The sequence below is a fragment of the Lipophrys pholis genome (assembly GCF_963383615.2).
Source record: "Lipophrys pholis genome assembly, chromosome: 11".
Lineage (NCBI taxonomy): Eukaryota > Metazoa > Chordata > Actinopteri > Blenniiformes > Blenniidae > Lipophrys > Lipophrys pholis.
This window is the reverse complement of record NC_137631.1, coordinates 3728899-3743270: the sequence shown is the minus strand read 5'-3', so window position 1 is coordinate 3743270 and position 14372 is coordinate 3728899. Positions and strand designations below refer to the sequence as shown.

At 43.4% G+C, this 14372-nt stretch overlaps 1 protein-coding gene across 1 annotated transcript in view; it reads right to left on the bottom strand.

The window, feature by feature from the left end:
• Nucleotides 1-14372, bottom strand: part of LOC308116829 (copine-8-like) — a gene marked incomplete at its 3' end in the record, with an annotated part of 105608 nt that overhangs the window by 73072 nt on the left and 18164 nt on the right. Inside the window, exon 2 of the mRNA XM_080475257.1 lies at nucleotides 2786-2826. Coding sequence (XP_080331383.1) covers nucleotides 2786-2826 — 41 coding nt within the window. The remainder of the gene's footprint in view (nucleotides 1-2785; nucleotides 2827-14372) is intronic.

The window sequence follows — 14372 nt, the reverse complement described above, 5'->3', positions numbered from 1 at the left end:
ATGAATTAAAAAAACGATTCAAGCTTTTAACCCAGGTGTAAGCAAAAGTGCAACAGCAACAACAGAAACCCACAAGGATCGATAGAACAGAACGCGAAAAATGGGAGGGGGGGGGGGGGGGGGGGTCTCGAATTTGCGCAATGAAAATTGATTTTAGCTACAAATTCGTTAGATCGATTAAATCGATTTTTTGCCCGGCCCTAGTTGGCGGTGGTCGGAGGGGCCAATGGCACAGAGTGGCAGCCTCGCCTCCGTCAAACTACCCCGGGGCAGCTGTGGCTACATAGGTAACTTACCACCAATAAGTACGGAGTGAATGGATAATGCAATATAAAGCACCTTAGAGTGTCCAGAAAAGCGCCATATAAAACCTATGCACTATGTAGATACTGGTACACCTCAGTACTCTTAAAGTGGATCATAACTGCTCCGTGAGTCGCTAATGACAGGACGAAGTTGTTACCACAGTCTGTTCTCATGTCGTCCACTCAGGTCAAAATTAAGGAAGGATGAGGCAACATGATGCTGTCCGATCGTCCCAGCTCAGTTTTCATGCAATCCTACTGTAATATCCTGATAGCAGCATTGTTTGCTATGTTTTATGGTAGCTTTCTAGAGCAGATAAAAACATTGGGCTGCCGTCCACCACAATATGATTTTTGGTAAAGCCAAAATGCGGAAGAACGGAGAATTGAAAGTGGACGGAGCTGAATAAGGTCAGTAAACTGTGTAAACTTTGCAGTTTTACGAAAGGCTCTGTTGCTTTTGCATAGATCAACCTCTCATAAGATTCACTCTGATTGGCTGTCTTCCAAACTTGTTCCACAATAAGAGTAGTTCTGATTGGATCTCTCTCTTGGGCCTTTCTGCGTTTGTTTGTTTTGTTTTGTTTGCATCTTCCAGTGTGTGTGTGGATTTCCTCCAGGTACTCCGGTTTGACCCACAGTCCAAAAAACATGCATTGGGGGTCTTTGAGCAAGACCCTCAGCCCCCCCCCCAGCTCTCCAGGACACACTTGTAAAATACATTATTAATCTCATTGTGGCTCTCCTGGCTAAATAAAGGCTAAATAGTCTTGTTCTTGGTGGAATCCTATTTATTAATTTTTTCATTGCATTGACGTCCATATGGCACCCAGACCAAACATCCATGCAATATCCAGGAAAGAAGTACAAAAAACTTTCATTGTGGCTTCCCTGATGAAGTCCTCTGGAAGTATACAGATTCTGGGTATGTCTGAATTGTCCCTCCTATCTCCTTAACTATCGACTTTCCTTATCCCGGAAGTGTTTTGTGTGGCGGCCATGATAAGGACTGTCTGAATTCTCAATAAGCAAAGGAGGCTCGTTGTTTCCTTTAGAACCTCCTTTAGCCTCGGAACCACTGATGCTTCCTTTATCAAAGGAGACCAGCTCATGCTGCCCCACAATTCCTTGCGGCGACAACATTTAAAGGGACCCGCTCATCCGAGCGTTCAGGGAAACTCAGGATGTCGGAAAACGGAGCAGATCATGTAAGTTACCAAAGCAATAATCTGTCTTGAACAACTTTAAATCATCTAAAATCCAAATGTGCTCTTTGTAGTACATTTTCTGAAACTTGAAATTCTGTCCCCACCATGGTGGACGTCACTAACTTGCGCCGCCGTCGCATTATTATGACGTCACTCGGTGAAACTGCGGTCCAACTGCCACACCACCGTGATCACCTTTCACTAACTCCTTTAGGAAGCCTCCTAACACCTTTCACTAACTCCTTTAGGAAGCCTCCTAACACCTTTCACTAACTCCTTTAGGAAGCCTCCTAACACCTTTCCTCAACCCTGTGACGTCATCCAGGGGGTTGAGGTAAAGTCCATAGATATGGAAATAGGAGGGACTTTTCGGACGTACCAATGTCTTGTTGAAGGGTTTTGGCTCTTGGCTCAGTGGGTAACGGCATGAACAAGAAATATGGCATTTGCAACAATTGTACAATAAAGTGAGTATTTATCATGAGAAAAGCTATAAAAATGAAGCTAAAGTCACAAGCTATATAAAAATATAGTAATTTCCTCTAAAAATAGAAGGGATGTCCGCCATGTTTTGTCTTTATGTCGGTAATAACCCGACAGTTGTGTAACCTGAAGTCTGCCTGCAGAAATGACGACGTTTTTTGAGCAGTGGACAAACGTAGATATTGTACAATTTGGAGTGAAACTGGAATGGAATGGAAGGACAACAAAGCCTTGGTACAGTGAAGTACAGAGCAAACACAGGATCTAAAGCTGCCACCTACAGACATGATCAGAACTGGTACAATCTCAACCATTTCTTCAGGTCAAAGGACCAACTGGTAAACTGCATGAACAAGGAATTACTCACGTCAGCCAATCAGAAGGAAGGACTGTTTATGTCTCTCAGGGACAGACACTAAATACTCTGTTTTGGTGGCAGGTTTCTCCAAACAGCTAAAAATCTAATGTTATGGATATAAAACTACAAAGTCAACTGGAACATTTAAGATATACAATCTTCAAGGTGTGATTCTGAGCATAGTCTATTCACCTGTACACTTAGCACAGACGCATTCTGCAAAGTGAGAAGAATAAAAGTATCATAGTTACCAGAGGAGCGCCCATTTCATCATCTGATGTTTCTCCATTAAAACAAATGACTGGGCCTCTAAGAACCACTGGACGTGTGCGTGTGTGTGTGTGTGTGTGTGTGTGTGTGTGTGTGTGTGTGTGTGTGTGTGTGTGTGTGTGTGTGTGTGTGTGTGTGTGTGTGTGTGTCTGTTTCCTTACTTGGATCAGACTTGGAGAAAGTGTCTCTATCCAGCAGGTTCCTGAAAAACAAGGGAACAAAGAATCACATTTACATAAAATTTAACTGCACCACTTCACCAGAGAAAATGTGACTTCAAACTTGTGAGATGATTAAAACTCCCACAATAAACTCCTTCACTCACCCCAGCAACTTGTTTACCCATAATACCAATTTTTTTAGGGGGAAATCTGACGTAGTTGTTGAGTTTGTGATTAAACGCTGCAGTGCTCTGTTTTTTTAGCCTCATCTAATCAACGCATGTACATAACTGAGAGACATCTCAAGGCGCGTTTCCACCGCACAAAAAGTGCAGGAATGGACTGGTATAGTCCGTTACGGTTCGGGTTTCCACCGCAAGAACTTGGGATTTTCCGGAAAATACCGCTCCAAAGGTGTAGGCTTTTCAGTCACCCCTCCGTCGGGGTACTCAGGAACGGGTCTGGTTTTTCACCCTCCCCTCTGCGGTGGAAACGCGACCAAATTTGGGTCGGGGTCTGCTTTGCAGTACCGCTCCGAACCGCTCCGTTCCTTCCCTGAACTTTTTGTGCGGCGGAATCGTGGCTTAAGTGAGGTTCTGTTTACATGGGGGACGAGCTGAAGGAACCAGTTGGGTCTTCATTTCCAAACAGCTTTTATTATAGTTTAGCTAGTAAAGTCTAAAGAAACACTCTGAAATCTCCATTGTTATGGTTCATCTACTCACACATGAGCAGAACCCCTGCTGACTAACTGTAGAGCTTATGGAGAACTACATGTTTAAGAAGAGATGGAGCGTTTGTAAAGCGTTGCACGCTGGAAGGCATTTCGACGGTCTCACAGTGTCGCTGTGGTGTTAGAGGTTTTTAACGAGCCGACAGAGCCGGACATCGTTTGAAAATCAACTAGTTTCATGATCAATGAGTCTCTGTATCTAATCCCCTTTCTGGTGAACAGAGCTGAGTCTACCAACACTTGCCATGAAGTGCCGGTAATTTGACCTCGGTCTCGTGGACTTTGTGTCGTAAGGAAGAGTGTGAGGTGCTGACATCATCTCATGTCCCACCTGCATTCACAGGTTGAGCTGTTTTTATGCTTGAAATACTTGAAAATGTGTATTTGTGCCGTGGACAATATAGATTTTAATCCATGAACATTGCAGCTCTAAGCAAAGGACGAGCCGAGAATCAGATCAGAACAAATCTTCTTTTATAGGTGTAATTTCAACACCAAGGTAAAATATACTATAGTACTAAGTACTATCAAAAGAAATTTCAACCATTTCCAGTGTAAAGACATCCAGATTTTTCTTCCTTGTATTTGTACATGCAGAAATGTGGAGGTGAGCACAGTGTTTTTGTTTTTCTGTTTTCTCCCTGGAAGCCCCTCCAGCCCCCACACCAGGTATTTAAAGCAGCAGCTGCCATGTTCCGGGTGCTGTGATGGAAGTACAGGGATTTCTAATGTGATTCTGATGTCAAGGAGGGACGGCCATCATGGATGATTGATGAACTATGAGCTTGTCCGCTTGGACCTCCCAGATGAGGAGGAGGAGGAGGAGGACAACAAGAAAGAGGAGAAGGAGGTGAAGAAGAGGAGGAAGACAAAGGAGGACTCCTCTCCTCCTCACCTCCTCCTCTCCTCCCCCTCCTCCCCTCTTCCTCATCTGGGAGAGAGTTGTCCAGTAAGTGCTCTTTGTTGGACATTTATCCCATTTGGCAGGTGAAATCTTCCACTTCTCACTGCTACTCCATCTCTGAAGACTTCCTGCCAGTCACTCACAGTCCTGATACGCCCACCGTTTATGATCATTTATTTAAGGTCTGCGAGCTGGGGACGGCCCAGTGGGGCGGGGGCTGGTGGGGGGCCCTGGAAAGCCGACATGGCGTTCTACCAAGCGGGACCTAAGTGGAATCAGTGTAACACTGGCTGATCTGGATGGATCACCGGCCATCAACACCGGCCATCATGGCTTGTCAGACTGGACGGCGGCAGAGTGATTGCCCCACAGTGAGCGTGTCAACACGAGCCCCCCCCCCCTACCACTGCTCCCCCACCATCCTCCAGTGTCCCCGTCAGCAGTGCGTAAGACAGATGAAGTCAGTCTCTCTGTTTTAAATGACGTGGACTGCCCTGCAGGTTTTAAAAGCAGCTGTGAGATGTCATCGGGTAACTCAGAGGCTTCAACACACGTTGCTCACGATTGACTCAACTGGTGACAAATGTACACAGTGGACCACAGAAGCTTGTCAAGAGCTCCAGTTACACCAGAAAGACCTGAGCGCACCTCTATTTTGACTTGTCTCATGCAGCTCCATGACAATGATCCACAGCAGTGGGTTTCAGAGGTGAGCTCAGTGTTTGGTATAGTCAGCGTTAGAAAAGGCAGTCCCTAAGTTTGATGGTGATTATATAGAATTTAGATGTTCACGTTTCTGATGCGTCTGAAGCAATCGAATAGAGGATATTGGTGGGAGTTCGCATCTTCCTACAAAGGATAAAAAGCATCTGTTATCTCTGCTCTGACCAAACTAAAGCAGATCCCACTACCTCCTCTTCAAAACAAGGTGTCTCTACATGGCAGATCTCAACGAGTGAATCAGGAATAATCAGGTACAAATATACAAGGTAATTCAGTGAGAATAAAGGCACGTTTACATGACAACGTATGGACCATAAAACTAGAACACTAACTGGGATTCATGCCACGATGAAGGATGTTTGTTGCTCCCACATGAGCAGAACTATTTTCCACGGCGGTGGTGCGTGTGTGCAGTAACAAGCGCATGGCCTCCGGTAGGGAAACGGTTTGACAAAATGCCAGTGTAGTTTTGTGTATGGACCCCCTGGACCCAGCGCGCATTTTCCGCTGCAAAATATGGACCAGAGCAGCACAAGACGAGGTCATGAAGAGCAGAAATATCACTTTTAGGGCAAGTTTTGGAGAAGCAGAGGCACAAAACAACATGTGTCTACACGCGGAAGTAGAATCTGGCGGCATGAAGCCCGTTAACCCGTAAAAATCCATAAATTAGCCGCGTCATTGTATAAGCCGCAGGGTTTAAAGCGTGTGAAAAAAAGTAGCGGCTTATAGTCCAGAAATTACGGTACATGAATTCTAATGAAAAGGTTTGACCTGATTTGGGCTCTAGAGGACAGGTCAACTCACTCATAGGTGATATTTTCAAGGAGTTATTTATGTATTCAACAAATAAACAAAGTGCTTGACACAAAAACTTGGTCAACAATGTCAACAATATGGACATTCGCACCATTTGGACAGAGGTGCCACTGGCAGTGCGACTCCCCGCTACCAGATGTGCCACCTCGATCTGCACCATAAAGCCAAGTTCTTGAAAACCTTGTACAAGCATGCTGAACCTGTTGTTACAATATAATTAGATATTACAATACAGTTATAGTAGTGATCTCTACTAAAGTTATATTCAATACATATTGTATTTCGTTGTCTATGTTCACATTTATTTATTTATGTGGTTAAAATGTATTAACATTTCAGTGCAAACATTAGGGAGGGTCCATATTCCGCAGTGGGGTTGATTCTATGGGGGTTGATTTACAATCCTACACCGGTTCCAGTGGCTCCAGGCACCACTGTCATGTAACCAGACGCCCCAAACACAACGAAAGTTCTGCAGTTACACAAGTTTTGTTATCGTGTAAACATAGTCTGAGCTTGGTTCAAAGCACCTTGAATACTGAGTTTACTTGTGTAACTGCAGAACCTTCGGCGTGTCTGGGGCGTCCATTTACACAACAGTGGTGCTTCGTTGATGGACCCCCATAGAAAATGAACCCAGACGAAAGTTCTGCAGTTACACTAGTTTTCATTGTCGTGTAAACGGAGCCTGAGCTGGCTTCAAAAGTACCTTGAACACTGCGTTTTACAAGTGCACATAAATGTTAGACAGAAAATGAGTAAACAGCTGAATCTCACCATATCTGCTGCTTATTTCATGGTCAGATAATGTCACTGTAATGAAACGGAACTATAGTTCATTCACAAAGCAGAGTTTTAATGGGGGAGGATAAAGTCGAGGGAACTGGTCAGAACCTCTCTCAACCAGCAGGGTTGATCTGTCCGCAGCAGACTGACCTCCTGCTATGAATTAACTCAGCAAAGTGGGCTCTGGCACCACATAAAGCCTTTTCCCACACCGGTGCCTCCAAAGATCGGAACGCTTTTGACCGCAGTGTGGGCAATTACTCCCTTCGGCCGACTCCTGCTCAGCCTACCAGCTTGACATTTCATCCTGTGTGCAGTTTAGCTTCCTTTCTGAGCAGCAACAGACAAATCAGGTAATAAAGAGGTCCCTCGCTGCCCACAGAGGAGCAGTAATGAGCAGCACAAGTATCCTCGCTGGGAGGACAACACTGGATCAATGCACTCAATCCAGGCAAAAGAAAACTTCAAGCTGAGCTGATCAATCTGCCTTTGAACCACCTAAATCACACTCTTAACTCCTAATGATTTTTCTCACATTTTCTCTCTCTGTCTGAATGATTCTTTGCTGTACATCCCATATAATGAAGCCAAGACAAAATGCAAAATGTGCACACATATGAGAAAAAGGAGCCTTTGTCTCACCCTGGATGGGTTTAGGATGTAGCAGTAAAAAGAAAGATGACTTCATTTAGGGAATGTGGTTATTACACAACACTGACATTCACTGCAGTAAGAAATGATGAAATACTGGCTGTGGTTCTGAGTGTGCAGAGTGGAGGGACTCCAGGGAGATGGACAGGTCATCAAAATGTCTCATTTTCATGTAGATACATTAAAATGAGGGATTAGGCTTCGATAATAAGCATGAGTACTCGTACTCATAAAATTGCCACTGATACCACAACACTGATACCACGAGTGATTTACAGCACTTCACTGTAAAGTGCAGGCGGCCAGTAAGGAGTCACAGCTTGCTCAAAGCTGTTCCACCGAGCGCGCCCCGCAGGGGAGACCAACTAACCCTTCGGGGTTAACGCCCTCGCCTCACAGCCGGTGGAAAGCAGCACTTGGAACTCAGTTTCTGAGATGAACACTCTTTGTATTTATTTGCCAGTTACTTTTTCCCCCTTGTCCTGTTCGGCAGCTTGGGCAAACAATATGATGTGATTGAGAGTCTTCGGAGTCAGAACAGTTTTTGCTCTTCAACAGGAAGAGACCTGGAGTCTCCTCCTGTTGCTGCTGTTATTAGAAGTCGGTATGGCTGCTGTACACGACCGGGGGGGGAATGCTCAAAGAGAGAGAGAAGAGAAGAGAGTTACTTTTATGTACAGCTTCTTGCTAGACCTGCTCTGCATTTGCACGCTGGTTAAGTGAGCAGCGCATCCAACAACTGTTAATGGGGCCACACACACACACACACACACACACACACACACACACACACACACACACACACACACACACACACACACACTGATAACAAAAGTTTTATTGAAATGTTTTCTAACAGCATATGTGGCAGTGCCATAAAATAATTAATTTTGAATGTCAGTACATCACAATGCAGGAATGTTGTGGAAAAAAATAAATGTGTATATTGGCCCAAGTACTCGGTATCGATGAGCACTCAAATGCAAGTAGTCATACACTACTCATTTTGGAAAAAAAAGGTGGTATCGGTGCATCTCTAGTTAAAATGTAAATGTCACTTTGGATCATGATCGTAAAATTCTATTAACTGAAACTCCTCATAATAACATACTTTGAATTTAAGAATAAGAGCTGTCCTGCCTTCAGTTCTTTTGCTCGTTGTATCATGTTTTGAGTACTCAAGAAGAAAAGAAAAAAGAAACAGACAGCAATGATGAGCACAAGTAATCTTCAGGAGATATGAAAGTGACACATTATACGAACAAAAAAATGCTATTTAAAGCGGTTTCCCATTATTTGAAATTCTAGGTAATCTCCCAAAACAATGTAAAAACAACTAAATATAACAATAAAGAATTACCTTCATTAAATGCATGTGCATCAGAAAAAAAAAAAGAACTGAAACAAAAGCACAAATACAGATGTTTAGTATGTAAATGTTAAATCCAGCAACATAATATTTTCTACGACTGAGGCCCCGTTTACATGTCGACACCTAATCCGTTAAAAAAAAAAGCAGTGTGTTTACACTGCAGCAGGGGACACACTGACAACAATGTAGTTAGTATGCCAGGCCACAGGTGGGCGCGGTTGCTTGATTTTGACACCACACAGACAAGTGTGCAGAGAACAAAACACTATAAACATGAAGAAAATGGAGAGAACCTGACATCTGTATGGACTGATGACACATCGGATGCTATCAGGGAGAGTCTCAACTATTAAACTACTGCTCTGGATGATAAAACTACAATATAGGCCGCGGGTCGTACCACTACGCAGCCGCCATGTTTGTTTACAACTGGATGAGCAGCAGGGAGGGGGAGAGATGTGCAGTAACAGGCTCTGTAGCCTCCATCAGTCTCTGCAGGAGGGAATAGCGGCCGTGAAAGAATCTTTCCACTTTGGGAGCCGGATTATAAACTTCATGGATACAGTGCATCCACAAACTGGTGTCGTGTAAACGGACCCCCCAAAAGTGAAGAAAGTTCGTTGTGGTGTAAACGGGGCCTAAATGTTTTTTGAGGCCCAAATGTTTGACCGGTTAGAAGCTGATGAAGCTGATGAGACTGAAGAAGCTGATGAAGCTGATGAAGCTGATGAAGCTAATGAAACTGATTAAGCTAATGAAACTGAGCAATCCAAGGAAGCTGAGGAATCCCCAATAGTACCTTCCATTGCCAGGGACTCCAATTTCTTCAAACAGTCCCCCAAACTTACACCGTGAGTCCCTGAGCAAGACCTTCAGCCCCCATCAGCAGCCCCCAAGTGCCGCGCTGTGTGGCTGCTACTGATGGGTCAATTCAGTAAACAGAACTTCCCCAATGGGATTAATAAAGTCAGATTCTTCTTCTTCTTCTTCATTGGCTTCCTGTTAAATCTAGAATAGAATTTAAAATCCTTCTTTTAACCTATAAAGCTCTTAACAATCAGGCTCCATTGCAGTGGCGGCTGGCCAATAGAGGGCGCCAGGGCGCAGCCCTCCCTGGGATCAAGAAGGACAATTTTTTTAAAAATAGAATATATTAAGATACTGTAATTCTGTTGAAATATGTTTATACCAACAAATTAACAATGGGCCCGGAATTGTATTCACATTTTCTATAGATAATCTCCAATAAAAGGGAGGATTTCATGATTTTTCTCTCTAGTAGTGTGTGTGTGTGTGTGTGTGTGTGTGTGTGTGTGTGTGTGTGTGTGTGTGTGTGTGTGTGTATGCGGGGTTTAGTATCGGTCTCACCAATGACTGATTAACACTATCAGTGACTGACATCAAATTCAACCAATCAGCGTCATTTGATGTCTGAGACTTGGGGGCTTTTTAAATGGCCCCTGGCCAGACCTGTCCAGTGATTGGCTTAAAGTCAGTTCTGGTTTGTTCTCATGTGTTTCTATGAGATATTGAGATGAAGACAACAAGCGGTGAATCTATGATAATTAACTCTGTCACGTCTCTTCTAATTTACAGTTTAAAAGAAGAAATTTGTCTGAAAAGCTGCAGGTCAGGTTCAACTTTCTCCAGTATAGATAGTTTTAAAGTCACACAAACAGAAATGTGTTTCGAATTTTGCAAACGTGTCCACTTTTAATATTTATAAATGTTTAGATATGCTCATATTTATTAATGACTGAAAATCTAAGAGCTTCAAAAAAGCACCTGCAATTCTTTATTTGAAGTTTCTTTCAAAAGCATTCTAACATGTTTTGAAAGATGAATTGATGTGTTGTTTGAAAATAAACCTGCTATACCGTTTGTTTTTCCTAAACTCAGACTGCAGGCTCTGCTTGTTACTGCAGGCTCAATGCTTCCCAACCGTGAGCCCGGAGGTCTCACATGCTGCAGACCTCACCTGTGTCCTCAATTATCATCAGCGCGTATGCACAGATGTGTTTGTAGTGAGTGCGTACGAACATTTCCCCACGAAGGCTGGAATCTATCAACTTACTCTTATACTTGGAATCAATGTCACATATAAAGTTACTGATAGAATTCTCATCTGTCAGTTTGATCCCCAGCCATGATGTCGTTTTTTTTTTAGTTTTTGATCGGCAATCAATGGATTAATGTTGTGATTTACGCCGTCTATTGGATGGAGAGACCAGAAGACCTGATGCCTTCCCAGTTTCAATATTCAGCTGGCGACCCCTCCTCTGACCCAACAGAATTAACCGCGGTGGTCACCTTACCCCATCCAGCATTCTTCCTTTTCTTGGTTCTCCCAACATTCAACGTGCCAAACAATATTTTCGCCTTTGCTTCAACCTCGCTGACAAGTTCCTTGATTTCAGTTTCGGAGAAGTTCCTCTTTATCGTCTTCTTTGCCTTGATAATCAAAGGTGAAGAAACAATTAATAGTAAAGAGGCTTGTTGTCGCCATTCATGGTTAATTGAAGGTGTTTCTGAGGGCAAATGGTCTTAAAAGTTCACAAGCATGTTGACTAAGAAGAAGTTGGATTTATGAACGACCCATGTACACGATACTTTGTGGTATTTCACATTCAGAGGAAGTAAATTGAAGTTGTTACTTGACAGTCATTCCATATTTATTGCAAAAACCTTCTGAAGCTCATTATGGTCAGACATCCTGGCCTTTTTAGTTTGAAATGGTTCTCATTACTTTTGTTATATAATTTTCAGTTAAAACACACAACAGTGTGCCTCATTAAATATTAATTAGTTATCATGATTTATTCTCACAACCATAATGCAACTGGAGCTAATAAAGGATCGCAACAGTATTACTCTTAAAATAGCATTAGCATGATGGCCATACGATGGTAGTGGTCGTTCTCCAATACCCACACTTGTCCATACTCGTGCTCTCGTGTACCCGTGAAACGTCATCAGTGGGGGACCAAGTACTGTTCCAATTCTTAGGCCGTTTCTCACCGAGTACACATGGAACACCCGGATGTATTCTCGCTCCGCCCACTTTATCGAGGATGCATCGACACGGACCTGTGCAGGCCTGGGAAGACAAATTACCCATAAAGCATTGGGCAAGAGATGGTGGAGGAGTTCCGCCCTGCGAGTATTTACTCACGACGTACGCGAGTACGCACTGCCGTTCTAAGAATTGGCCAGTGTGTTTGTGGAAAAAAAAAGACAGTCAGGATCTCAGGTTGCTCTAATGTTTCCCATGAAACAAAAACAATGAAAGAAAGATTCCTTATTGAAGGTGATTGTGCTGGAATAAAAACAAGCTGTACAAACTGTGTGTCAACATAGTCAAAGGTGGAAGAGTCCGAACTGTAAATCTAAAAAAATATATACTGACAATGTGTTTGATGATGGAGCCACGGTTTGCTCATCAAACAGTTGTTAATCAAGCTGATGCCTTGGAGTCGGTCCGTCTGGGAGAGCGTCTGAGCTGCAGGTGAACGCTCTCAGGAAAGAGCTGAAGATCCACGCTGGCTGGACGCTGCCTTAATTAGATCAAATGAGTGCTTCAGAATGCTCATTAATGCAGCCTGCCAGCGGGACCCCCTGCCGGAAATGTAAACAATTCCATGGTACTTTAATTCATGTGCTGTGGTCTCGTCCACAAATCCAATTGTTTTGTATTTGTTGGATTGGTCAAACACACTGAACGACTTGGAAATCCCCAAGAACTCCCCCATTTGATTAATGGACTGTTGAACTCGGAAAGGTTGCTGCATATGAAAAGATGCGTAACGGGATCCCGAATAAGGCGCATAAATATAAACAGAAATGGGGCAGGTACATCTTCCCAACCATGAGTACCTGAGAAATGTGTGGAGGTGTAAATACATTTATGTTACACGGGCACGTCCACCATAGAACGCCGGTTCACGTAAACGCACCATGTTTGGCCAATCATCCACATGAAACAGCGTTTTAGAAGCCTGAAAGCAGGTTTTTTTTGCAAGGATGCCCCGATACCGATACCGATACCGATACCGATACCAGTATTGGGTATCGTTTCGATACCAGGCATGAGTACTCGTACTTGTACTTTTAGTGAAACCTTGCACACTTGTCAGGTCCGGTGAAAATTTCGATAATTTAGGGGAGTTGCACATTTGACTTGCGAATTGCTTCAACTGCGCCACCTACAAAATTGGATAAAGGTAGCCCCAAAATCCTATTCCACAGACAGCTACGGAAATCGGCCCGCATATGTAACAAGCCAACACGAACAAAAAACTATTTTACGGCAATACCGAAAACTTAACATGACGTTCGATTTTTTTCAGAAATATGGCAGATTTGGTTGAATTTTTGCCCAACTTTACAAACTTTCAAGAGCGAGTTCGTGCCAGGAGAAAACTGTAATCTACTTCAACTTGGGCTCTTTTCATGGAAAAGGGGTTGAAGAATAAAAGTTATCAAAATCTCTCACAAAAGTTGTAGGGCGTGGCTGTGACCACACCACGAAGTTTGATGTTTCGCCATGAAACAGGAAGTCCAGCGTAAATAGGCTGAATGTGGTCAGATCGACCTCAAATTTGACACGTTGCATCAGAGTGCAGCGTCACAACTACATGATGACTCTCAGTCGTAACGCCATTTGAAGGCATGGCAATGGTCAAGAGCGCCATGGAACATGAAGTCCAATGTAAATAGACTGAACGTGATTGACCCAAAACTTGATAGTCTGACCCTCATCACAGCCATACAACAATTTAGGGATGGGGCCGATCCGATCCAGTATCGGTATCGGGTTTCGATATCAATGTAATTCACGGATCTGAAATCTTCGATCCAACCTGCGAAGATTTACGATCCATGAAGCCTCGTTTGTGCTTTACTGTTACTGAAATGACTCCACAAGTGTTTCTCTGCAGGCTGCTCTGCTCGCTGGCTGCAAACTGTGGACTGGATTTCTTGAATGGTCTTAATGCGTAATGAGTCAGGTAATCCATTCCACAGTTTGCGGTCAGCTAGCAGGCTAACGTAGTGGCACTGTGCTGTCCATCTTTTCATGACAACATGTCCACTGCTTGGATGTATTTTAGGCTCAAAACACCGCAAAGCAACACCGCAGCGCGCAACGTTTGCAAAGCCGTTGTGCAGCTCAGCAGGTGATTCACACTTCCGTGAAGCGCCATCCTACTCCACGCAAAACTCTGTGAAAATAGTCCCAATCATTTGTGCTGCATTAGAGCTGGAAGCACTGCTGTTTGTGCTGCGTTGCTAAAGAATTTCTCCAGGGATTAATAAAGTGATTCTGAGGTTTTAAAGATAGAACCAGTTTATCATGAGATGATGACGTCACGCAGACCCCCACATTGTCCAAATGGAACAAAAAATGTTTGTACTTTCGGACCTTATACTAACCTTAACTTGCATTTTGAGAGAATACGTGCATATATCCGAATATTTCATACTTGCCTGTAGAGAGGAGTTTATTACAGCCTCATATAAAATCAACAATAATGATAATAATATTAAAGCAAAAAGAGCTCTGGAATCAGAATAATATCGGTATTGGCAGATATCCAAATTC